The following is a 27,884-nucleotide window of genomic DNA, read 5'->3' on the forward strand; positions in this document are numbered from 1 at the left end:
CTAATGTAGGTCCATTTGCACTGCAACACACATGGATACACTGTATTGATAGAGAGGATTCATGCAGCTACAGCAGTGCATTGTGCTATACCAGCTTACAAGTGATCCCACAATATTAAAGCTTCACTGAGAAAAACAAACTGCCTTTAATATATCTATTTGAATACATATTGCATAGGATAATAGCCATGCTGTACAATTTAAGAAAAAAATAAAAATGGATCAATTATTTTGGGAAATATAAAATTAATATATATTTTTTACAGATTTGCTATCATTTGAACACTCATACTGCAACATGTACAAGACACCTAAGTTACTCTGGAAAAAAACTAAACACTTAATTGTAATTTTATTTAACTAGTTTGATACATACTGTAGTAATTTTCTGTAATCATTCTCGATTAAATACTGCCAGTCACCGAAGCCCGCTTGCTTCACGATAAAAGTTCTGTTAAGAGTGGACTTCCCCTCACAAAAATCAAACATAGTTTAATGATAATGGTCTGTACAAAGTTCTTCAAGAATATAACAGTATTTTTCATTTAGAACGATTTCATTAAAAAACATAATTCATCTTGACGCAAAAAGCCACACAGACATGAGGGAAATCAACAGAAAACTCTATTCTGAGGATCATCCTATTGCGTAATCTTGCATGCATTTTACATGATATGTAATACAAAAAGGATCACCTCTTTTCTTGAGGACATGATAAAATGAATCAAAGAGATGTCAACAGCACACTAAAAAATGTGTACACCTTCATGATGGGATCGAGTCATCTTCTGCCAGGAATCTTCATGTAAGACTGAACAAGGCATGCTTAAGACAGCCATTTTGTTCCTTTTTTCTGCCAGTGCTATGCTGATATTGTTTCTCATAAGAGACGAGAGATGTGCTTCATTAAAAACTGGCCCCGGGCTCCCTCCACTCATACCTTCACATGGTGGTCAAGATATGCAATTAGTCATCTCATCTGTGAATGAAAGTCACGGGGCAGGCATCACTTCACTTTGTATTTAACCACAGTACAATGCTAGACTGTACAGCCCTCCCTTTAGTTTGTTTTAAAAGAAATCCGGAGCCAGAATATACTCACCGCAACGATTAGCATCTTATTTCGGATTCCTCTGGCGCACGTTTTTGTCTTTGTGGTTGTTTGTTGAATTTTTTCTGTAAAAAAAAAAGTATTAATTTAGTCACTATGTGGAATCTGTATTATGATTCACATACTCCACAACACAAATGTGACAATAGTCATTAGCCTCATACTTACGTTGGTCCAGCTGGTTCATCATCTACAACACAGAGAGGAAAGAGGACAAGACATGAAAGAAAATAAAACATACAGTAGTTATACATCAACATACATAAACCTTACACAGATAAGCATAGCCCAGCCGAAAGCTTGCTTTCATTGTGATATGTAGGTTAAATTACATGACTGTTTACAGTGCTTTCAAGTAATGGGATAGCACAGCTTGTGTTTAGCCTAGTTTAGCAACTCTCCCTCAGGCTTCGGTGGGCTCTTGCATAGGTTGGTCCACAGTTCTGATGGTTATTCATCATGTAGTATCATGACTATATTTTAGTTTTGTTCAATATAGTCTAGCATCAACTTTGGCCTGAACAATATTATTATTATTTTATTATTTCATGGTATTTTTTATTGTGTTGTCGCCTCGCAATACAACTGTTTGCTCTAATGTTTTTTCTGTAGGACAAAAAAAAGTTATTAGTCATCTGTTGTACTGTAGTTGTCTGTCATTTTCAGAGTCTGGCAACACAGTTTTTAAAATCTTAAAAAAAAAAGAAATGTCATTGTCTGAAAAGCATAGTTAGTAATAGAATCAAGATCAAATCGATTTAGTACAGTTGAGTTCCACAGCGTGCAGTGAGAGAATGTTATTGCTTCATAGTAATTTGTTAGTTCAAAGACCCTCTTGTTTCAAAGGTGCCATGGTGGCGGTGTTGGTCTGTCAAACATGACAATGAGTCAATAATAGGTCAGTATACACCAAGTGAGGTCATATCCATAGCATGCAGACATATACAGTATTAGAGAGCAGCGACATTCCACAGAATTTAAATGGTGGCAGGTATGAAGGTTACAATGTGGTATGAGACAGTGTGGCTGTGACAGTTTCAGGCTTAGAAGGGGCACATCTGTTAGTGCACCACACTCCCCTCACCCCCCCCCCCTCCCCAACCCTCACCCACCACGCCCCCCGTCACCATCCCGTCGCCATGCCCCTGCATTGCCACCTGAGATCCTAGCTGCACCAACAATTGCCAGTTTGGGAACCTTTCAATGTCTAGCGGAGGACTACCTCTGTTTACCGAGGACTGGACTGAGGAACTGAGTAGCACTGATAAGACACTGTAAGGACAAGAATCCCAATGTACCCGTACTTGTTAACCAATGCAAATAAATGTTCTATTCTATTCTATTCTATTCTATTCTGAGTATACATTTGTCCAGCCAGGCAAAGATAATGTGAATAAACTGTGCTTGAGGTCATGAGAAAAGCCAGACTTAATAGTCGTTAGTGCAAATCGAAGCCAATTGCATTTTTATATTGTGCCATGTGTTTTCCTCGATTGAGCCTACAGTAAGCCTTGGTTCAATATGTTACTACTGTACCACACCTGGCCGTTTCAAAAATGATCTCATGCACAGTAAAAAAAGAAAACCATAACAGGTTCTGAGAATACATAGCTTGAGAGCAATCTCAGCCACAGCTCCAGAGCCCTTTCTTGCGAGACTGTTCAAACTCAATTCAACTACAGTTTGTACTGAACCCCTAGCTTACATGTGCAGAAGACCAAGCCCACGGGAATGCAGGGTGATAAAAGGCTTGTTTCAGAGAAGCGGCACAAGTGATGCAGAGAGAGCACTAAACTCTCATTTCTGATCTGTATGACAGGAACACAATCAACCTTAATCTAATCCCTTCCAACGCACCCCAACAATAACCTTTCCCCAAACTGGAGGCCTTGTCGACTGTGACAGTCAGTCAGCTGCTGTACTGTATATGTGTGCTACACTGAGGACGTTGAGCTTACTGATGAGTCGGCATGCTGTATTTCCATGGGGCGTGTGCCACTGTGAAGCATATTAGTTCTGGTGTGTATTTTTTTCATCTTTGAAATAGATACACAATATGTACATTCTAAACAAAAGACAGACTTGAGGAACGTACAATTATAATTTGTACAGGTGTACTCTATATCAAAGTGCATTTTTCAAAAACAAGTAAAACTACATAGGCCCTTCACATGATAATGAATGTGAATGGTGTGAACATATTTTTAACATGTAACTATTGCCTATTTAAACAATCCGATAATCAGAGACACAAGTCTTGACATCATGGTCTGGATGGTTTGTAGTAGGAACGGGTAAAAGCTGATAGAAAATAAACATTCTCAGGAAACATGCAGAATGTCTCACTTACCACCCGTATAGATTATGATGCCATTCAGAAAGAGGGGGAAAGAAGTCATATTAACCCATTAGGTCATTTGTTACTACCCCTGGTGCGCTTCGTAAAGTCGATAGAACCACTAGAGCGTTTTAACCCACAAAATATAATGATGTTTTCGACAAGCACGGCACGCTACTACTTTCCCATCCTGTTGATATGGTAAAAATGTTTGAATAGCTTACTACTTTATAGTGATCACATTAGATTTACAGTCCAGTGAAATGTGGAATTATTCTGTCTGTCTTTAATTGAAGACTTCAACCGGAGAGGACTTGAGGGCTAAAACAGTACCTCAGATTAATCCATCATCTGCCTTTCCCATTAGAATGATTCAATCTGTTGTCAGGCTGGGAAACAGGTCCCTTGCTATAGTCATTAGTGTGGCACAGCAATAGCGAACCCTGTAAAAGGTTAGCTGTAGACCCCCTCTTGGTTTCCTAATGTGCTCCCATAAAGGTCATATTAGCATTCATCTAATATGTGGCAATGTGTGGCAGTGTCTCCTCCCCCCAGCTCCACACTGATCCGGCAGTCAGGGACCGTGTCCCACGGTGGAGGTCATCACCCCAGGCCTCCACTATGCCGATGCAGCACAGTCACACCTCATGAATATTTACATCAGGTACCTAACCGTCCGGCATTCAGTGGCTGTGGGACAAACTCACGGAATCCATTCTGGAATGCTGGCTGTTGACCTTACTTTCCAACCCCTGATCAGATACGAGTTGAGTTACAATTCAACTCATGTAACCAAGATCTTTAACCATTATCCACAGAAGTAATCTTTTTTAAGGGACGTTACTCCCTGACTAAACTCAGTGTTTATTAGACTGGTGGAACCAATACAGGCCATGCTGCTATTTACATACTTGTCTCATAAAGGAGAGACGCTCAATCAAAGACGGACGTTAAAAACACCCTTTCCAGTAATTCAATGAAAGCAATCTGTAGAACCGGTACAATTAGGCTGACACGAGAGGCCGTCTTACCGTCTATCACTTCATCCGGTCTCTTGCGTTTCTCGTACACCAGGATGATGACAGCCAGGATGATGATTTCCGCCAGCACGCCCAGGAAAGGCCAGAGCGGGGCGAGGTTGCTGCGCACCCGCAGGATGGTGGACACGGCGGTGGTGCCGATGGCGTTGGTGGCGTTGCACTGGTATTCCCCGGGGTCCGTGCTGATGTCCAGGTTGATGATGTTCAGTTCCGTGTAGTTTTCATGGTTGGTGATAAAGACGCGTCCCGAGGAGTTGTCGATGTCCTAAAGGAGAATGAGGAGGATGAAGGATAAATCATTTTGTCGTAATGAGCACATCCCAGACGTCAATCACAGCACACATGGCTTTAGCACTAGATCACGCTCTTGGTCACTTGTTTAGAAAGGAGATGCATTTGTGAGTTCTGGCGAGTAGTAGTACACTGACTGCCCACGTTAAATGCAATTATTGTAAATTGCTTTCGATAAAAGTGTCTGCTAAATGACTAATGAAATGTAATGTCATGACACAGTGTATTGAGAGTGAAGAAGTGTGGATAGAGGACGCTCACTGCGTAGGAAGCTCCGTCCAGTTTGCGCCAGGTCCAGACAGGGTGGGGGTAGCCGACAGACTTACAGTACAGCATGGCGTTCTCCCCCTCGTTCTTATTCTCACTCCTCTTGTGGCCGGTGATGTCAGGTGGTGCTGGGGGGGGGGGGGGGGTTAACAAGGTTGACTCTTTATTTTGATTTTCTGAATGTTAATTAAGAACATGCATTTTTGGTCCCAGGGATAATTCCTCGTTAAGCTCTTAATATTAGATGACGGGGATATAACACTAAAGGGACTGTGTTAGTAGTAATATCTAACATGAAAGTGAAGGCTGATAATTAAGGGTTTGGGAGGATAGTTAATTAAGCTGGAAAGGGTTGACTTCCCTTGAAATGAATGACAGAATGAGTGCAAATCATCATAGTGATCAGTAGGGGAGACGAACTGAGCCGTTTTACTCCATTGCCAAGCTGTTATGAAGATAAAGCTCATGTTTTGCTGAGGTTTAGTCTCAGATGCCGGTGTTCGGAGGCGTTCATATCATGCCGACTCATCCAGCTGTGCGGTCATCGCGCATGACACTTTCTGAAAAGGTGAAACTTAATTTCAGACAGAATCCTCAGTTTGACTCTACTCTGCAGCGTGGAGATAACTGCTACAGCCTTCAAATAATCCCCCGAAATTACGGTAATTCCTTCCATGCAATTAGGCAGGATCAGGGGGAGGCCTGGGGGTGGGCGTGTTCGGCTGTGCGTGTGCATGATGAGCTCTCAGTGACATCACCCCGCTCTAATTATGGTGCACACACGTGGTCTCTGAAGGGGACTTATCCCCCAGCGCCCTACGCCTCTGACGGAGGGCACGCACACTGCCCTCTGAGGGGCGCCAGAACAAGCGCAAACCCCCATTTAACGCTCCTCCTGACATTCACAGATTATCCCCTCTGCAACGCTTAGCTGTGTGAATGTGTCTCTTGTTCCAAACGCTAGAGAGAGAGAGATTTGAAGAGGAGCCAGGTCAGAGTGCAAGCCATGATCATGTGGGCACATTTCTGTCTGCCTGATATCTCCATTCCCCTATTGACAACTGGGGTTACTGGGTTTAGTTGGGCAAACATTTTTATTTTGTGGATTATATGATAAGTAAATAATAAATTATATCCAGCAGGTGAAAACATTGTGAAAATTAAATTCCCCTTTCAAAATCTATAATTCCTTCAGTTCAATCATCTTATGGAGTTAAATCATATACAACAAAAACGCTAAACTGGATATACAAAATATGCATGCTCAGGACAGCTTATCATCATGGACAATAAACTCCTGCCATTAGAAACGGCTGGGACCGGATTCTCAGCCTTAATCCCACACCATCACACAAGCCTCCATCTGTTGCCTCTGAGCTGGGTGCTGGAGGGATGGGAGTGCCAAGGACAGTGTAGCCCGGGGGGGGCTCAGAGCAGTGCTGCCAGGAGCAGAGAGCCAGGCTGGCCTGGGATCCTGTACCGGGTTTAACGGTGGTGGACCTACGGCAGTGGTACTACTGGTACAGGACCTCTAGAACACTGGGCAATGACAAGTGGGAACTTTTGAATGGGCCTACACCTAGTATGGTATCTGTATTTGTGCTTAAGACAACGAGATTTCGAACATCCCACTTTTACTGACAGATCACAGCAACATAGACAAGCCTGCAGTCTAGATGCATCAATATATTAGTGTCCATATTTTCTCCATGCCATTACTACCCCAGACACAGCTTAACGTCTCACTAAATCACCTCTTCCGGTGACAGCACAGAGGCTGGCAAGGGGTTAGTGCAGGAAACATGGCCGTAGCAGCCGCAGGCGTCCATCTGCCTGTCCACAGCCCAGACAGACACTGCAGTCTGATTGGAGATGAGGCCTGTCATCTGCACCGGCTAGCGGAAGCAGGGCACGCCCGGTCGTCACCCGCATTACGCAACCAGACAGCGCTTAGCACAGCAGCACGGGGCATGCTCAGTATGCACCATAGCATTGCCACAACAAATTGGCTTAAACACTATGCGCAGGCAAGCCTCTCCAGAACAGGGTTTCACCAGCACACTCCCCAGAGAGGCTTCTCCGTCGTCAGCTGTCAACTCTAATATCACAAACGCTTGGTTTCTCTCTTAGTCCTGCAGCATCTTACACATCCATGAATATTAATATCTACTTTTTAACATGAAATTATATTAGCTTCTACATTTCCAGGCGCCAGGTCAATGACAATTTCATTTTACCCCAATACTGAGTAATGAATTGCTTTCTTATAATAGATTTAAATTATATCTACAAATACATAGACTAATCATCCTTAAATTGTCACTAAGACACAACGTAATTCGTAAAAATAAAAATAAAAAAGTCTTATGACCATCAGTCACCATTATCAGTTCACCATTCCAGAGGGGACTACTGTATAGCCTGGGGGTTAGTACATGTGCTGTGGGTGTCTGGCTCTTCCTCTTAGTGACAGCCCAGAGTGACAACCGCCTCCAGAGGCCATCCTGTCAACACCTCAGCGCGGGATGAAGCACAATCTCTATTCTGCCCACACACACATCTCTGTTCCCTGCTGCACGCAGAACCCAGGCTGGTGGTTATAATATCATTCAGAAGGCAGCTTTGCCTCCATTTCCTAGTAATTGTGGCTTATAGGACAATACAAAACCTGAAGCCATTTTAAAACTCTGTAGTTCATTTGCACAGACAAATGCTGATTTTGTAGGGCAATGCACAGTGAAATATAAATTGAAATGACACTTCTCAGCGTCCTTTGGCGGTAGAGGGGTCTCACCTTTGACTTGAATGGTAGAGTTGGCGTTGGGCGCAAATTCGAACGTGTACACACACATGTACTCCCCTGCATCGTCTGCCCTTGGTTTCTTGATCCTGCAACAAATCGCAACATTTTGAGTTACTCCACACAACTCTCTTTTACAGTCGGGGTCGCATGCAGACAACGTTTTGAGAAGTCAAAAACAGTGACAACTTCTATTAATTAAGTGGTCTGCAAAGGATAAACACTAATGCCTGCTTGTCTCTCTCCATGCACATCAGAGTGGCGGGCCTCAGAACACTCGAGAGACAAATGCTGGTATTCTTCTGCTGTGTTTCACGAGACGAGGTCGAGGGTGCTGCAGTGCACACGGCAGATCCACGTGGTCTATTCGCCAGGGTCAGCCATTAGTAGTGTACTGATGTAATGTGATGTGAAGGAGTCGCCCAGCGGCCTCAACAGTCTGTGGGTTGTCTATGGAGGTGTCTTCCTACAGAGGAGCTGTACACTCTGCTGTGCCCTGTGAGGGCTGGAGCTGTTAAAACAGCCGTGTGCGTCTGGACAGTTTCACACTGGGCACTGGCAGCGTGTGTCTATTATTGTCATCTCCGGAGTCCCATGTGAGGACCTACAGTAGTTTGAAGGCTTGTCTCAGCCTGGGTCGATGTCCACTGACATATCAACCGGCGATGTTGCAAGACTTGATGAGATGAACTTGACTGTACCTCTCAGGCATTGCCGGCCCGGGGAATAGGCCAGATAGGAGGTTACCATGGGTGACAAATGGCCTGGGGGCGTCGTGGCACATGCCACTTCTTTTCATTCCCTACTGTCTCTACTGTCCATTCCCTACTGTCTCTACTGTTTCATTCCCTACTGTCTCTACTGTCTCATTCCCTACTGTCTCTACTCTTTCATTCCCTACTGTCTCCACTGTCTCATTCCCTACTGTCTCTACTGTCTCATTCCCTACTGTCTCTACTGTTTCTACTGTTCATTCCCTAATGTCTCTACTGTTTAATTCCCTACTGTCTCTACTGTCTCATTCCCTACTGTCTCTACTGTTTAATTCCCTACTGTCTCTACTGTCTCATTCCCTACTGTCTCTACTGTCTCATTCCCTACTGTCTCTACTGTTTCTACTGCTCATTCCCTACTGTCTCTTTTGTCTCTACTGTCTCAACTGTGCTACGCGATGTGGCATGACTCCCCCAACACCGTAATGTGTCCTCCCTCTGATCTTGAACCAGAAATAATAGCTACTGTATACTGTATAGCATTCCAGGGTTTCTGCCAGTGTATCCCACCAAGCCTAAGTTGACTCTCCGCTGAGCCTAAGCATTGGGCAAAATGTGTTTTTAAATGTAGGTTCACATTTGATTGTCGCACTCTACAGCGTACAGTAGTACACACACACACACACACACACATATATATATATATTTCTTTTTTTGTTGTTCCGATTTTGCCCAGCGGACCCCATAGGCTACAGAGAGCAGGCAGCACAGAATGAATAGTCTACCTCAGACAAATTGACAAACTCGGTCACAAAATGAACTGCTATGGGTTGCAAATAACATCCTCCAATGCAGCTACAAGCCCCCATCAAGAGGCACAATAGTTTTGTGAAAATCCACAGACATATTGGCGCAAGCTGAATATCTTGCTCAGATTGACTGATAGCCTTAAACATAACAAGCAGATAATGATTTAATAAAACAAAATATTGACTTATAAAGCCACCCTTTGTAATGTCTATTCAATGCTTTACACATCTGCCACAATAATGTAATGTCTTTTAATTGAAATATTTTCATTTGGAGGTTTTTCCCAGCAAAAATATATGAAAAGTATGTGCTTAATTGCAATTAATTCGATTAATTAACTACAGATCATGTTATTAATTAGAATATGTTTTTAATTGATTGCCAGCCCTAATTAGCATTAGCTAAGTCAGGTAAATCAATATTTTTGTGGTTTTAGGGAATTCTTCGCTATCAGCATGTTGTTTAAACACTCTGAGCAATAAAATACAATGCATCTCATTCGTAGGGTCCATGTTGTTCCTACATTCCGACTTAAAAGCTCATGAACACACCGAAGTCGGAAGAACGACTTCCCAACTTGGGAAATGGGACCACCCAAGGAGCGCGTGAATGCACCATAAGCCAGGGGAGGGAACGAAGTAAGGAGGAGAAGTGTGCACAAAACAAAGACTCCACTCACCTAGGGCACCAAAAATGCCCGAGCCGGCCGTGCTCTCGGGACAAATGAACAGCCGTTGTTGCCTCACCTGTGTTCTGTGTTGTGCACATATTTCCTGGTCTCTGGGATCTCCACGCCATTCTTCATCCAGAAGCTCTCGCGGTGGCCCATGTGGGCGTCGGTCAGGTTACATGTCAGTGTGACAGGGATGGCTGAGGTGGAGGGGGTGCCATGGGGGCTGGGTGTGAGGATGATCTGGTCAGAGCAGTTTATCTTTGGCTCTGAAACAGAAAGACAGCAACCCCTTATCACAGAAGCAGGGCTCAACACCGAGCTAAACTCCTTCTCACAGCTCAGCTGCGAGGAATCTGAGTGGGAGTGGGGGGCATGAACAGAAGACAACATACACACACAAATACAAATATACACTGAAACATGCACCTGGAGGGGGATCAATCCAACTCTAAAGCTTGCTGTAATTATATGTTCTATTCTGTATTATTACTATAGACTTGCTTTGACCTTTTTAATTATTCAGTCAACAGTAGCTAAAAACGCTATAAGAGTTAAAATTTCTTCAGATCCATAGATGCACTTGCATACTCACCTTCCTTATTGTGGAACATACTTTTAAGATGGGGGAAGAGGGGTTTAGTGGGGGTCCACAGTATTCAGTTTTAGGACAAACACATTTTCATGACAACTGACAAACCACATCTAGAGCACATTTGCAAACTCAAAGTAGCTATTAAAGCATTAAAGGAAAAAAACACTTGTCACATAGAGTATGAACTGATAATAATATTATTGTGCAAATAGCTAATTTATCAATTGTGTTTCATTTTCAATGTCTAACAAACTGCAAAAAGTATGTGTATAAAGTATGTGATACATGAAGTGTAAAACCAGGCATGAATAATGGCGATATTCTATCTCTAGCTAACGTGCTAAACTACGTGGGTCAGAGATGATGATAGATAATCATATTACCGAGACGGGTTTATATGAGTCATAGCGGCTTAAGACGAACAATATCTGTGGTTTACTGAAACTCTGTTCTGTAGATATACAGTAGATTACTTTGTAGATATAGCCTACTCTTTATGCCTGACATAAGGCATATTGGCAGCAATGACAGGTTTACCATAATCAATAAATGTAGTATTGTAAAATATATTTCCGAAGACACTTATGGAGAAGTAGTGACAAAACCCAGAAGCATTCGGATTATGGGATCATGCACCAAATAAAAGCGGTAAGTGTGTCGTTTGATAAGAGTCAGTCAAATGCCTTCCACATAAAGGGTTCTGTATTCTAGAACATGACCAGAAGATTAATATTACAGTCTGAAGCAAATAGGAAAGTAATTAGAAAAAACAACAACTGTAAAATAAAATAGAAAAATTACAATATACAAAATGTAATGGGATACACTACTACAGCTGCAATACGACCCTCCCCAAAGCTCACTGCCTCCACTAGTCATCTAGTGTATTAGTTAACCTAGTTTCTTAGTTAATCTCATATGGTGTATTAGTTAACCTAGTGTATTAGTTAACCTCATCTAGTGTATTAGTTAACTTAGTGTCTTAGTTAACCTAGTGTATTAGTTAACCTATGTATTAGTTAACCTAGTGTCTTAGTTAACCTAATGTATTAGTTGACTTAGTGTATTAGTTAACCTATGTATTAGTTAACCTAGTGTCTTAATGAACCGAGCCCCCTGCCTCTAGTGAATGAGTTAACAGAGAAGGAAGGAAGGAAGGAAGGAAGGGTCCACCTCTCAAGGACGTTCAGGGAGTCAGGATGTGTCACCAGAGAGGACAGGAAGCACCCTCTCCCATCCCTTCCTCTCCCCTCCACTCCTCTCCCATCCCTCCCCTCCTCTCCGTTCTACTCTCCTCTCCCATCCCTCCTCTCCCATCCTCTACTCTCCCATCCCTCCACTCCTCTCCCCTCTCCTCCCTTCTCCACTACACTCCTCCTCACCCATCCCTCCTCTGCTCACTCATTCTCTCCTCTCTGCCTAGAGTATGCAACCCTCCCCCTCCCCCCTCCAGGGCGGGCCAGCCATGGCAACCGTGGAACCCCCGAGGGGAGGAGCAGGGAGGAGGAGCGTAATCATTCTCCTATTGGCTGCCGCCGCCGCTACAACCCCCCAGTAAAGTGGGAGGGGGGGGGGGGGGGAGGGGGGGATGGGAGAGAGAGGGAGGGTCGCCTGGCCCTGCTGAGTGCCGTGTATTAGCATTCATGGCACCTTCTCCTGCAGCTCTGTATACCCAATAGCCAGAGGGATTCTGTGTGTGTTTGTTTCTCTCTCTCCCTCTCTCTCTCTCTCTCTCTCTCTCTCTCTCTCTGTGTCTCTATCTGCCTCTCTGTCTCTCTCTCTGTCTCTCTCTGTCGCTCTCTCTGCTCTCTGTTTCACTCGGCCGACATACTGTGTCCTGATAATATGCACAATTTGAAGTAAAAATTAGCATCAGGCAAATAAGGCCCAGTGGTCCACAAGAGATTTCCTCCCAGAAGGTCATTTGTAGGACATGCTTAAAGGAGGACAGAAATCAATGAAATTATCTCACAGTAGCGAGTGACCCACTTGGCTATGGCTGTTTGGATAGTAAAACCATAGACAGTGTGACCCACTCATTACATCATACTGTAGCACATTCTTTTATGACCTACATGCACCCCTCTTCAGGAGAGAGCCAGTAATTGCTCCATCTTGCTGACATGGAGGCGATGTTTGGCAACATGAGCATAACGTTGAGCCAATCATTCCTCCACAATACATTAGCCTAAATGGAGCAGCGTTCAGAGGAGGGTGTGGACGGGGGCCTGTGTTTAGCCAGATCCTGGGTTTTACTGGGGCAGGGATGCATTCCTGGAAATCTGGCATTTAAAATAAATGTCAGACATTTGCAAAATAAATAAATAAATAATTGATTAACCAAAAAGTGTCCTCACTTAAAAATGCCTGTGAATTGAACCAGAATAGATCACAAGCTAAAATGAATGAAGACTAGAAGGCTAGAAGGAAAACAAAACAAGACAACTACATACCCAGTCATGTTCCCCAACAAGCTATACACTGACATCTCCAACGTGCAGGATGTATAGCCTGTTATATACATGTACAGTAATAACACAAAAAACATTACATGTATATAAGAAGAACCTTGACTCTCAGTAATGACAGAATATGTAACCAGGTTGGCCAGGATAGGATAGAAAAGATTATCTGCACACACTTTCTGTTAGATAAGGAGTATGTTTTATTTAGTAATTCAATAACCGCTGGGTGTTAGGAAAAAAAAGATACTGTTTGTACTCCACAACGAGTGAACAATGGAGCCTTGAACCACTGCAGGCGCTTCTGTGCTTTGTGGATAATTGTTAAGTGTAGATAAAGCAGTGTAGACCATGGTACAGCCAACACATACAGTCATGCTTCAAACAGCCTGGTGAACAAATGTGTACAACAGACAGATCAGTAGCTAATTCTCAGAGGAGAGGCTGGCAAGGAGCGTACTCCTCTAAGCCTTTCAAAAGGAGGCTGCCTGTGAATAAACAACATTCCACATATCTCTGACTGCTGAAGCGTATCCGAATTAAAAGGGTCCAGCGACGCTCAGTGTGTCTGAAACGTCTGCATGCTTATAGCAGAGATGTGAAGAGGATATAATGTCATTACTGATTCACGGTCAAACACTTAAATGGCTAAGAAGGCACAAGGTTACACAGAACGCAGGTCCAGAGAAAGAGAGAGAGAAACGATATGATGTAGAAATGAATAATATGCGTAATATGTCAGGCTTTGAAGTAAATAGAACAACCCCATGCAAAGCAGGAGACGTGACAGAAGTTCAACTGAATAAAAAACGAAACAAATACAAAATAGTCTGGATATAAATGGGTGAAATTAGGATTTAGAGAACAGGGAGAAGACAAGAAAGGAAACTTGTCAAAGGACAGGATAGCCAGAATGGGCTACGGTGTATAGTATGTGTGGGGTTGGAGAGTCTGGTGTGGAAGGAGAGGACAGGTAGGTGGACAGAGACTGGGGGGGGGGGGGGGGGGTTGGTGTGGGACAAGGGGTAGGTGGACAGATGGGGGGGGGGGTCTGGGTTTGTGGTCATCTACAACAACGCTCGGGGTGGGGGTGGGGGTTTGGGAGAGGCAGGAGGTCTACTGAACTCAGACCATCCTCCACCTCTGCCAGTGAAAGGAGAGGAACTGTCCAAATCAAAAAATAACTACAACAGAAACACAAAAGGCAGCACTCACAGTGAGGAGACCGTGGAACAAGAACAGTTTTTCTGTCTGGCCAGTGACAGCCGTGGTGGAGGTGGGCTTACGAGAGAGCTGTTTACGAGTGGGTTCAAGGTGGGACGGGGGGGGGGGCAGGGGGGGTTGATTGTTAGTTCGTGTCACCATCTAGGTACTACAGGACATAGACCACTCACTCTGCAGCACGGATATGGTGGCCTGGGCGCGGATCCAGGTGATGGCGGGGTTTTGGCGCAGGTCGTTGCGCCGTGGGTCGTTGCTGGCCCGGCACTCGTAGGTCCCGGTGTCCTCCAGCGTGAGGCGCGTGACGCCCAGCACACTCACGCCGTTGGCGCCATACGCGGTGTTGATGCTCACCCGGCGCTTGCGGGCGCCGTCCCACAGCTGTTTGAAGGAGTCGGCCCGGTTGATCTCGGCGTACCACCACTGGATCTCCGGCGTGGGGCTACCGACCACGTCGCAGTACAGCTCAAAGGTGTCCCCTGTGAGTTTAGTCTCAGACATGGGCGACTTCACAAACCCCGCTGGAGAGGAAAAGTGTGTTGGGGGGGAGGAGGGGGAGGGGTAGAAGAGGGGTTAGAGTGGAGGGAGGGGATGCAGAAGGAAAATCAAAAGGGATCAGTTGGAAACAAAAAGAGAGGATGGTTAGATGCAAATCAAGAGTAGGAAGCAAACCATGGTGGGCGGGAAAATAGTTGAATTTAAGAAAGACTGAATTTAAAGAGTAAAGAGATTGTGTGGATGAGAAACGGGTTTAATGGCCCTTGAAACCCGGTGTGGCCGGTGCGCTATAACCCTTTATCAACCCCCCCCCTCCAGCCCCCGCGACGGAGCGCGCGACCTTCAGCCAAGGTGAGCGCCGCCCAGTCCCAGTCATCAAGCGTGTACAGTAGGAGGCCTTTCATCTCTGCTGTCTCTAGGAGTGATGGTACCATGGATGGACATGCGTATCCAAGCTCCTCAGGGCCATTCCCCTCAGAACTCAGATACATTACTGTAAATGCCCTAGTATACAATCAAAATATAGAATTAATGGCAGTTTTAGAATTTGACATGGAATGAATAGCTAAGCATACTGTACATTACACATTGTGTACTGTCACTAATAATGCAGTCTTCATCAACACAGCGGCAATGACCACTATATTAACAGGACTCGGATGCATAAGACAAGATACAACTAATACAGAGGAACGTTTTTCCTCCCCGGGGAGGGGGGGGGGGGGATTTGGGCTTTACGGCAGCAAGAAAGGACAGAAAAGGAACAGAATAGCACAGGTTTCAAGACCCATAACTCAAGGACTTCAGAGTCAATTATTGCTCACAAACTACGCAAGTCTCCACTTTCCGCTCATCAATAAGTAACATCTTCCCATCCAATGTGTTAACCTTAAAAGGGGAACTTTCCATTCTTTCACCACCAAAGAAGTTATATACTGTATGCAGCCGCCTATAACATTATATTAGTGGACAACGAGACAGAAAACTATGATCCTAATTTTTTTGCTTTCTCGCATACGCTGTGTGAATAGCTGTAGGAGTCGCTTTATTTCAACGTCAAGACAGTCTATTTGTGTGTGCAGTACAGTGAGTCTGTAGTTTTTCTTTCGCCCTTACTTTGCTTAACGTGTGCTTTATAGTTTGTGGAGGCGCTTGACAAATAACCACAATGTGCCTGTAGAGAAAAAACCCACAGGTGGGACAGTGCCACTCCAAAGACAATAAAGGTGCAAGACTTTCGACGCTTCAGTTCAAATTTTTTTTATTGCTGAGCTGACACATTTCGACAAAATGCCTTCATCAGAGCATGTCAGTATGATGGCACCAGCCTTTTTTATATTGCACACATCATTATCCATACCTGTTGTATAGGGGAAGATACAGTACCTTATCTATATAATAAAAACGTGAACTGAACCGTCGAAGGTCCTGCACCTTTAGTGAGGCTATCCCACGTGGGTTTTTTGTCCCACATGGGTTTTAAGTATGTTCTTATAGCAGAGCACCCACAGCAGAAGGCACTCCAGGAAGTGAAACTAGACAATGTCCCATTTGTACCAAAGGAAATGGAACATATTCTGTGTCTGTGTAAAAGAGCACTGTCTGATTTTAAGGAAAGTTATAGAATGAGTCAGAATGAGTGGCTGAGGAATACAATCTCTCCTTTATTTCTCTCTCTCTCTCCCCCTCCCTCTCTCTCTCTCTCTCTCTTCCTCTCTCCCTCTCCCCCCTCTCTGTCTCTCTCTCTCTCCCCCCCCCCCTCTCTTGTCTCTCTTGCCCACCCTCCCCCCCTCTCTTTCTCTCATTCTTTCTCTCTTGCAAGCCTGACTCCATAACACCCTCAGGACAGTTCAGTTCATTCAGAGTATTTCCCTCTGCTCTGAGGAGAACATAAACATGCATGCACGGACATCTGCTATTCGTCATTACAAGGCCGGAAACAGGACCACTTCTATCTGATAAAGGTTTAGCTGTTAAAATTGGCGGTAAAAGAAAATATCCTCATCTGAAGCGAGACAAATTCCACCTCTAACCGGTAACCTCAGTAGTGAGGTCAGCCGTGGCGTCGTTCAGTCAGGAGCCTCGGACCGAAAGGTCAGCGTATCATCCCCAGCGCGTGTCCTCCGTCTGCTCGTTACCTAAATCACGCTAGCGGCTCCACATCAGTGGTCAGCCCCTCACTCCCCGCGTCAGATCACCACCACGATGACACCGCCTTAATGAACTCCATCTAATGCCAAGCGACCCGGAACCCGCGCCTCCTGCTGTGGGCAGTCAGACCGCGTGGGTCCTTGGATAAATCACAGGAGCGAAACCCGCACACACTGAAAACCGAAGAGCGTACAGTGTGAAGAAGGAAGTGTCACACACACAGTAACACACACACACACACAGTCATTGTTTGGCGTTCTACTCCTCTAACGACCGCCCCACTAAGCGCAGCAGCCAGAGGTCTGTTAAAATGGCTCCCACGTGCCGTACTGTCACCACTAGCCACACGTGAGACCTGCAGCGCAGTGCTGTCCTTGGGCAGGAGGAGGATGGAGAGAGACAGGAAGAGGCTGGGGTTTCAACGGCGCCTCAGTGTGTGTGTCACTACAGCAGCTTACAGGCTGGGCCATCCCAGACCTGCCAACAGTAATGTGTCATCAGCATATGAGCAGATATGCTTATGTGTGTGTGTGTGTGGAGGGAGGGGGGGGTTACCAAGCAACGAGAGCAGTCAATACTGAATTCAAACTGAGCTGTGTGGTGTGTGTCTTTAAGTTTTCAGCGTTAGAATTGTTGAACGGATGGCCATTCCCAGCGCTCCTAAACGCCAGGTTCGGACCCTGATCATCTAGCTTTCTCTCCCTGTTAGGCTGACCTTTTAACCTTTAGCTTTTTCTCCCCTCCTGCAGCATAACACATAGCTATAGTAGCTTTCGCAGCTGCAGGAAATGAGTTGGGTAACTTCCTGCCTCTGCAAGATGAGATAATATGTTTGTTATATATGTTGTTGTACACTGCTGTTGACCATTTGCCACTGTGTTTGTGGGAGACTGGGCCCCTTACTAAAAGCTTTAAATAGCTTCCTTGGGGTGACCCTTTCATACATCCATGTACATAAAGTATGCTCCATGATGAAGATGTATGAATAAACCAAACCAAACCATAAGAATCTAGTGCACCAGAGAGTTCAAACCGCACATGGGGGGGGGTTCCATGGTAGCTGGCTTCTGCTTGCGATGTGTTATAACGGCTGTTTGAACATGTAATAAAGCTTTTTAACCATTTAGCCGACGCAAGCATGGTTTCCATTGACGAGGGTCTGCAGGTGGCAGGAAGGTTACATACGCATGTGTGGCGTGAGTGACGTATTTACAATACGCAGGCCTCGTTTCATTGACGTAGGTATGCAGGTGGTATGAAGGAAGTGTATACCTTTTATGGAATTCCTTCTGCCCTTATTTAGTAAAATTGTGTTTTTTCAGAATTTTATTGCGTGTGTATTGACGTAGGTATGGTTTTATCTGACCACAAACTGTGGGCTCAGACTGTTTAGAATAGTATAAATACTGAATGTTAGCTTAGGATCATTGTCAAATCTTTTTACCAATCTTTTGATTGTGTACTTTGACTGAAACAACTTGCCCTGCGTTGGCAAACTTTGTATCTTCTTGATTTTTGAATAAATCTTTAAACTTTGAAGAACTTTTTTGGGACAATCCATTCTTCAAAGAACTGCCTCCTCTCAGCATCAGCTAAACGTCCATAAGGGGTAAGTGACCTATTGAATTAAGCGTCACTTAGAACTGGTACCATTAAGCTTCTAGAGGTGTGGGGTTTGGAGTAGAGCTGACGGGCAACATTTCTAAACTCAACTTTAGACAGTGAAAGTATAACCTGCTTGCATAAGCGAATCCGACCAACTCGTTTGACTCTGGTGTTATGGAACCGTGGCTCACGGAGCTTACGGGGGTTTAGCAGACAAACGGTGTACTGTTACAATACAACCAACATATTCTCTTATCTGGCATATAGTGTATTAATCACTCGCTTATCCAACACTGGTTGTTGAGAAGCTGTTTATACTGTGGTAGGTCAAACAAGCCTCATAAGAGTTGGGTAATTTACGGTAGGAAGGGAGTGTGTTGACCAGCAGGCTTGGCACTTGGCCAAACGCGTTGGGACCGGTCCACCCATGAGCAACACATCCACTCAGAACAATACGAGGGTGGAAATTGAACCTTAACCAATGAAAGGTAAATGGACTGCACTTATATAGTGCTTTTATCCAAAGCCTTTTACAATGAATGCCTCTCATTCACTCACACACCAATGGCAGCAGCTGCCATGCAAGGCGCTAGCGCTCACTGGGAGCAATTTGGGGTTCGTTGTCTTTGCCCTAGGACATTTCGTCAGGAGGAGCCAAGATTTGAACCGCCAACCTTGCAATCATTGACCCGCCGACTTTGCGATCATTCACCCGCTCTACCTACTGAGCTACAGCCACCCCGCTTGAACACATTGAGGAACCAGCAACTCAGTTTCCGCTGTAAATTAAAAGAAAAGATGGTAAAAAAAAAAGGGTAATGTTCTTCGTGTGATGGTGATTTTCAGAGGTGAAAATGTTACAATGTGGTGATGTTTTTTTTTACGTACCGTAATCGATCATGATCGAGTTATGAAGCAGAAACTATCAGGTGAGCACTAATGTTTTCTTCCCCTCTGGGGCCAGTCCCTAACCCTGACCCTCTCTTTAGAGAGTCCAGTCCTGTCCCTCTGCCAGGGAAGGGCTCTGAGAACGCCTTAACTTCCCTAGGCTTCTCCCCTCATGTCCTCTCTCCTCCCTCCTCTCACCTCTCATCTCTCCTCTCCTCTCCTCCTGCCTGAAGCCAGGAGATGTGCAGAGTAATTAGTGTTTGGCTTTCTCTGTGAACATCTGCCCCCACCCCCGCCACTGACATCCCCCCAGAGTGGGAACCTGAGCCCTTCCGTCCGCCCACTCTGCTAAAACTGCCTCCTAGCGGAGCATCCTTAGAGAGCAAAGGACAAGGCCAGGTTAAGGTCCACTGTCCTTTTTAGCCCACTCTTTCCATGGGTGCAAATGATGCGGGGTGGGGGGGGGGGTGGATATAGTATGTTTGTGATAACATAACAGGGTAGTTTTGGCAGTTTACATGGAGCTTTGAATATGAATGAAGTGATTCAGTATGTGATTCAGTATGGAATCATAACAGCTTGAGTCAGTGAATCATAGGCGTTAGCTCAGTTTAGTCTGTAAGGATCTCCACTAGTATTGTATCATACAGCCTCTAATGTAGTCTGATGTGGCTGGTGTGTGTGTGCTCTACACAGTGAGGTGTGGGAAAGAAACCCCCTGTTTGAGAACAATGCATACATCACCACCATGCAGCCTCTGTGTATGTGTGTGTGTGCGTGCTTGTGTGTGTCACCCACCTGCGTACAACCTATAGTTCCCAGCCACACCACACACACACACACACACACACACACACACACACACACACACACACACACACACACACAGAAGGCAGCTAGACCCCCTACCCCCAGGGTTCCATAGCCCTGGCTACGTCCTGGGCTGGGTATTGGCAAGGACCTCCCGATACGTATCACGATACATACAGTATCACTATACAATTGTATCACGATTTATTACGATACGATGCAATACATATTGCGATATCATTCACAGAAAATGTTAAAATACAGCTGAAAATAGCTTCATCACCCGCTTCTTGGAGGTGATCCTGAGGGTGGAGAGAATGTAAGGACATTTTAAATCCATTTAAAACATGAATAATGTATCTGTGACTGAATTATTTATTCCTTCATTTTATATACAGGTATATCTATATCTATTCCCGTCCGTCTTCTGCATATTTTCCTTGTGCTAAAAAAGTTATTACGTTATTTATTTTTTTATGTATCGATACAGTATCGCAGAAAAAAATACTGTGATGTATTACTGTACCAATTTTATTGCACAGCCCTAGTTTAGACTAGGATATATACTCAGTGCAGTTGTTCTGCAGTGAGCCACTCACTGGGCCTACTGTACATACTGTATCTGCCTGCCGCTGAGGAGCCAAGCCCAACTCCTACTGGGAAATGTAACATCTGGCCCGGATCCAGCAGGTTCACAGATCAGCGCCAACTGGTTTGCTGCTGCAGGTTGAACTGTGATGTATTCAGCTCGGCTCTTAACATGCCGACGTGTGTGGGTGGCGTGTAGCTCTCCTTGTTCACTTTAACAAATTAACAACACGGCGCGCTGGAAGAGTAGGAGGTAAGAGTTGGAGATGATGCGGTGGTAAAAATGCAGTTAGCAGCAATTAGCAACTAGCCCCCAGGAGGGTTGAGAGTGACCTGTGCCTTCTAACTGTAAATACTCCCAGCTGTCCTTCAGAGGGGGAGCAACATCTATTTAATGAGATTTAAATCCCAATCCCCCCCCATCCCTGGCTGAAATACACTAATCCCCACCCGCATGCCCCCCCCCCCCCCCCCTCCCACACACACTACCACCAAACAAACATTGCTTCTTTCCTGCTTAACCCTTTCAGAGGTCAAGACAACAGCCAACTCTGTCTCGCTGTGCAAAGCCAGCAGCGTTTGGGCCTCTACACCACAGGGCTGATGGTCACGCCCGTCACCACAACAGCACCCTGACGATCCCCTCAGATCAGAGGAGCTACATCAGCTCTGGGAACACTGGGACAGCAGTCCTCTGAGGCAGAGCGAAGGGCAAACCCGTAGAAATACTGCACTGAGAATAGAGGGAAGGCACTTCAAAAATAGTATGAAATATAAAATAGTACTTCTTGCTTCACTTTTCTTAATAGTTTACCTAATGATCTCCTCCTCAAGGAAACATTAACTCATCGCTCTGTATCAGAAAATGACAAATGGTCACCCACAGAATAGTCTAGTAAACTTGCTACTGCTATCACTACGCACACCTATTCACATACAATTGCATTAAAGCTTTTCCATTAGCCCACTGTTTATAGCCTATGTACAGTAGTAGGTTATATCTTATAATATCACAAAATATGTAGCCTACAGTATATGTTGTGAACAATCATCCTTCATCCTTCCTTCACCCAGTCTTCAGTCTGAGCATCTTACACAGAGACTTCTATGATTACCGGGCGTAGCCCTAGAGCATCTTACACATAGCCTGGTACGACCATCCCGTTCTCGCGAGCTCGCATTCTGTTTCACTAACGCAGACCAGTCTGGCCTTCGCCTCCTCCAGAGCGATTATGCCAAAATCCAGACCATACCGGGCCAATCAGGGACTGCGTTTTAACTGCTGTCCCGCCCCACAGTGGAAAGCAGCCCCTGATTGGTTTGTGTTCCTGCCGCTCGCTAAACAAACATGGCGGCTCCCAAAGCAACGAGTGGTAACGTTAACGTTGGAAGAATAAACGCAGCTATGTGCAGTTATTGCAGAAATAGACTTAATCACAACACTTAAACAAGAACAAGAGTATGCACTAGCTGAGTTTCTCGGTGGAAAATACGTTTTTGCTGTTCTTCCGACTGGATTTGGCAAATGTTTGCTGAACGCTGATTGGCTGAAGGTGTTTGTCTGTCAAGGCAAGTACCCCCGCCCACGTAATTGCTCTCTATGGGGCGAAGGCCAGACAGATATTGTGGAGCGAAGCAGTGAGCTCGCTCGATTGGGATGCTCATAGCAGGCTATCTTACACAGAGACGTCTATGATTACCGGGTGTAGCCCTAGAGCATCTTACACAGGTACTTCTATGATTACCGGGGCGTAGTCCTAGAGCATCTTACACAGGTACTTCTATGATTACCGGGGCGTAGTCCTAGAGCATCTTACACAGGTACTTCTATGATTACCGGGGCGTAGTCCTAGAGCATCTTACACAGGTACTTCTATGATTACCGGGCGTAGTCCTAGAGCATCTTACACAGGTACTTCTATGATTACCGGGGCGTAGTCCTAGAGCATCTTACACAGGTACTTCTATGATTACCGGGGCGTAGTCCTAGAGCATCTTACACAGGTACTTCTATGATTACCGGGCGTAGTCCTAGAGCGTGCGCTCCGTTAGGGCAGCAGCGGCCAGCTCGGCCTGAGACAGCGGGATGCTGCTCCCATCGGTGCAGTATGCATCATGTTTCACAGCGGGCTGGCATGACTCAGTGGAGGAGCTGGCGGCCGCCCCGATCCCCGAGCTTAATTCCGGTCTCACAGATGTATCCTTTACACAGAACAGGAGAGCAGAACACAGACAGTAATACAAGTAACAGGCCCACGGTTTCCTCATCCTGCATCGGGCAGGTTACCATATATTGATCAGGCGCCGCGTTCATTCTTGGGTATGGCTTTCCGCATGCGGCGGCGGCGGCCTCTATTGATAACATTACCCGGTGTAGGTACTGTGGAATGGCTGCTTAATGTCCATCAGGACAAACTGCCACTCTGTAGTCTTGAACCGCACACTTCCCCCTGCCTACCACTATCCAAATGAATAAGGGGTGGTAAATGGACTGCACTTACATATCCACTTTACAATAAGGGCTCTCATTCACCCATTCTCACACACACATTCACACACCAATGGCGGCAGCTGCCGTGCAAGGTGCTAGCCTGCTCATTTGGAGCAATTTAGGGTTCAGTGTCAATGCCCAAGGATACTTTGACAAGTGGACAGAAGGAGCCAGGATTCGACCTACCAACCCTGCGATCATTGGACGAGCTGCTCTACCTCCTGAGCCTCTGCCGCCTCCAGGAAGAAGGTCAGGTAAAATTCCCATCTTTTGTTTTTGTTTTAGTTTAGCTTTTGAGTAATTTTGCGTTGCTACTGGCAAATCAAATCTGGCAGCCCTCATCACGCTTGTTGTGGTCTAAATCCTGAATCGTAGCCACTCGGAAAACCAAACATTGTTATGACAAAGAATGTGCTCGACTACTGGAGAACCTAGCTAACTGTTGCAGTAAACTGCTCATGGAGGGAGATTAGGCTTGAGGTGATGTATGCTGCAGTACCCTCCCTTCATAGGTAGCCTCTGTGCAGGTCAGCACACCCAGCTCCTGCTCTGCTCGCTCGCGCATAAAGAGCTCAGCCCCTCCGGAGGCGTGGACGGTTGAGGGGCATGTAGATAGGCTGTGCAGCCAGGCACAGGGACACCATCCATTAACAGGTAATGGATTCACTCTCACAAAAGGACGTTAAAGCCACAGTTCCCCGCCGCACCGTGTCTCCGCGCTATAAATAGACTCCGGCCAAGCGGCAGCAGAACGGGCCAGTGCTATTTACAGTCCTCTCCAGATATCTGCTGCTGAATCCAGCCACGCAGCCCCCCACCCCACTGCAGCCTGAGGGGATCAGAAAGGCCTCCTCTGCTTCACACAATCAGTGATTACATATAACACACTTATGATTACCCTTCCATCGCCTCAGAACCATCACTGATTAAATCAAAACGCATCATGCTCAGCTCACGCTGAATGGGGGGTGCATACGTTAAATGTGTGACTGAAGAGATCATCAGTATATGTATTATCTGAATATGGCCTATAAAAGCCTTTTAGTATTAAAAGGCGACTCAATGTATTTTTTTATTTTTTTTTACCTTAAGATAACAGCTTAAAAATCATTATGATTGTACAGTACACTGCCTTGTAATAGGTACAATGGTGTGTTTTTCATTTCCTCCCCAAACGCTTCTTCTTGCAATAATACGTTTGGTGTAGCGGGCTGCTATTTTCGCTGCAAAATCAAGATATTTCAATAGACCTTTCTGACCTGTCAATCACGCGGAGAATGAGGTTGCTTGATTTCTTAAGACCGCCTCTGATGTCCCACAAATAAAGCTATAAATAAAGGGGGGGGGGGGGCAGGCCATTCACCGCAGGCCAGGCCAATTAGCGCGCCAGGCCTCCGGGAAAACTCCCGGTGCTCCTGATGGCCAGTCCACCCCTGGTTTACAGCAGTGCCCACACAAAAAGCTACAAAGCTAGTAACGTTAGGTGTTTGATATGCAGTAGCTAATTAGCCCGTAGCTTTACATTACATTACAGTCATTTAGCAGACGCTTTTATCCAAAAAGTAGCTAGTAGTTAACAGATCATTCTCACAGGCTTATTTTCTAAGAATGGATGCCACTAACTTACTCACCCTGCTTTACATGTGCACTTAAATTTTGTCCTGATGAATTTCAATCTGGAGTTTGTGAGGCGTTTGGGCCTTCCGCATACATCGCCAACACCTAGCATCAACTCTGCTCCATCCGAAATCCAAATCTCATGGATATATCCTTGTGTCAAGTAGTTCAGGCCTTTGCTACTGGGGCTGACAGGTATTAACATGTTTAGCACTGAGATAAGTTTGGATAAAACTGCGTTGACGGTATGCAAATGACCACGCTCTTATTAACTGTCCCATCTGGGAGTTTTTTTAAAGTAAACTTTCCGCTAAGATGGCAAAGCAAAGTGATTAACCGCCTCCTAGAGTTTGCTTGAAGGCAAAGATGCTTTTGCGTGACAAATAACATAGCCTACAGGGTCATTCAGGACCAAATACACACACATGCACACACACACACACACATGTATGTATGTTGTATGTGTATATATACTAACTAGGCCCTTTTATTCCAGCTATCAACAGAGGCAGGTAGCCTAACATCTGCAACTGTACTGAACACACACAGTATTTACGACGGTTGTGCAAATGTGAACCTGTAGGAGGCGCCAAATCGATAACAAAAAAAATACCACATCCTCCGTTGGGCCGCTTTAAAGTCGCACAGAAACAGATGTTTGAGATCATCTAACTTCCGTAGTTTGACGTATTTCCGACGCAAACAAGCTATGAGGGTGGGACATAATGTTTAGAGAATTTGATTGGAACATTGACAAGTGGACGGGTTTTAAGAACTTTAGACAGATTCGATAGAAGGATAGCATTGATTGATGGGTGGATGTCATGAGATTATTGGCCTAAAATAATAAGGTACCTGTTGTCATAATTGCATGTGACCTACCATTTTCCAGGAAGTAAGAAATTATATACTTTGATATAAGATTACAACAAAAGTAGAATTTTGTAATTTTTTTGGCATACATCGTTGAATAGGTGAACACTATGACCAATTATGTGAACCAAAATGGGACATAATGCTTTTTTCATTTCTGTACGACTTTAAGATAATTGTTTGTTTATTGTTTATTTGTCAGGTACAGTGTACATTAACAAATGTACCAGAATTAGCCAAGAAGGCTAGTTTTTATCCATAGTCCCTGGACATTTTGCGGCACTTTAAGCCCTTGCGGCACTGCAAGCCTATACCATTTTCATATCCTACTGTACTGATGCTCTCGCTCTACCACACTGGACATGACTGTTTCAGCCTATCAATTGTCCGCTAGAAATAGAACTGTGTTAGTCTAGTAGACACAGACACAGAGAGGCAGGCTGCCCCTCCTCGGAGCCTCAGCAGAGCCCTGCGTGTCTGCATGGGGGCTCAGGGAGCAGACGGGCACTCTCGCTGGGCATGGCCCCACAGCTGACTGGGCGCAGAATGCCCTGACTTTAGCTCCAGCAGACAATAGAGGTTTATGTGTGTTTGGGGGGGGGGGGGGGCTACTCTACCACCAAAATTGTATTTTCTTTCTGACAGTGCCTGGAGGCTAGACTGTCTGTTGCGTTGAGGTACACAGGTCTGCTGGTGAGTGTGCTCCCCCTGGGTGACTGACCACAGTGATTATCCAGAGCTAGATGGCACCAAGAGACATGCCGTGTCAGAGTAACGAGGATGCCCCGTCACACAATATGATGATGGACAACAACCAAAAAAACCACTTCATGTTCAGTACAGTCGTGTTTCCCTCAGATCAAAACAGCAGCCATCCTCAATTCCTACTAGATATAAAAAACACATGCGTGGGCATGCACACACAATCTTTGAGTGTGTGTGCATGAGCACGCATTTGTGTGCGTGCATGTGCGTTTGTACCATTGGCTTGTTATGTGTGTGCATTTACAAGCAGCTAACAGTACACAGGAATTATTACTGATATGAATTTGAGTTAGAACAGGAAATCTGAATTAAATACACTGGCATTTGGGTTACACCTTTTGAAAATAATTAATCTTGTCTTATGTTTTCCAGTACATGTATGTAATATGATTTGAAACTTCACTTGGTGTATTTATATTATTATTATTATTATTATACAAAGAACTGAACATATGCTCTCTTTCTCTCTAACTCTCTTTCTTACTCTCTCTCTCTCACACACACACACACACACACGCACTCTCTCTCTCTCTCTCTCTCTCACACACACACACACACACACACACGGTGCGCGCACACACACGCGCACAGTTCATCTCATTTGACAGGTTCTGTAACTATCTGTCTCAGTTAGGCCAGTAATGACTGCTATGCATGCTATTTACAGCATCATACGGCACAGCTTTACACCGGGGTATGCGCGGGAAATAATATACACCTTTATGCAGGCTGCATAAAAGACCCGTTTAAGATAACGAGTTGAGAAAGGCATGAAGCCTACAGTGTTCCGTTAGAATTAGGGATAACGTCACGGGGAACCCGCCACAAGATTATGATTTTGCTGCGCTCATCTAGTTTCCCCACATAAAAGCTAGGATTGTGTGCTCAGAAAATGGTCACGGAAAATATGTTGGCTACACACTACTGAGACGATCGGACTTATGTAAACAGATTTGTTTTTAATAGACTCTATATTGCGATGCGTAAATGCGCCATGCTCCTCGTCATTTTATATGGTGGTGAATTGTGAAGAAGCCCCATCCTCGAATCTTTATGAGCCATGTTCCGAGTCTGAAGTATTCTTGAAACGACAAGTCACTGCTTGTAACTTCGATTGCCTATACAATAATTGCCATGGCCACATCTAGATTCTTACCTTTCTGCGATGAGACATACTGCCACATCAAGTTTCCAAAAAGGGCCACCGTCAGCATCACTGCGTTGGGATGCATCCTTGGGATTTGATGAGAGGACCGGGGTCTATGTTGGACGAATGAGGA

General features: G+C 45.0%; 1 protein-coding gene across 1 annotated transcript; it reads right to left on the reverse strand.

The window, feature by feature from the left end:
* Positions 1 to 299: 299 nt before the first annotated feature.
* Positions 300 to 27,836, reverse strand: nptnb (neuroplastin b; the record flags this gene model as incomplete). The annotated part of the gene is made up of 9 exons (XM_084436871.1): positions 300 to 979; positions 1,103 to 1,176; positions 1,280 to 1,301; positions 4,481 to 4,754; positions 5,042 to 5,175; positions 7,842 to 7,936; positions 10,117 to 10,309; positions 14,492 to 14,839; positions 27,761 to 27,836. The coding sequence occupies 8 exons, from the start codon at positions 27,834 to 27,836 to the stop codon at positions 1,119 to 1,121; spliced, it is 1,200 nt and encodes a 399-aa protein (XP_084292997.1). The 3' UTR covers positions 300 to 979; positions 1,103 to 1,118.
* Between the last annotated feature and the right edge of the window lie 48 nt (positions 27,837 to 27,884).

The sequence above is a fragment of the Borostomias antarcticus genome, assembly GCF_949987555.1.
Source record: "Borostomias antarcticus genome assembly, chromosome: 4".
Lineage (NCBI taxonomy): Eukaryota > Metazoa > Chordata > Actinopteri > Stomiiformes > Stomiidae > Borostomias > Borostomias antarcticus.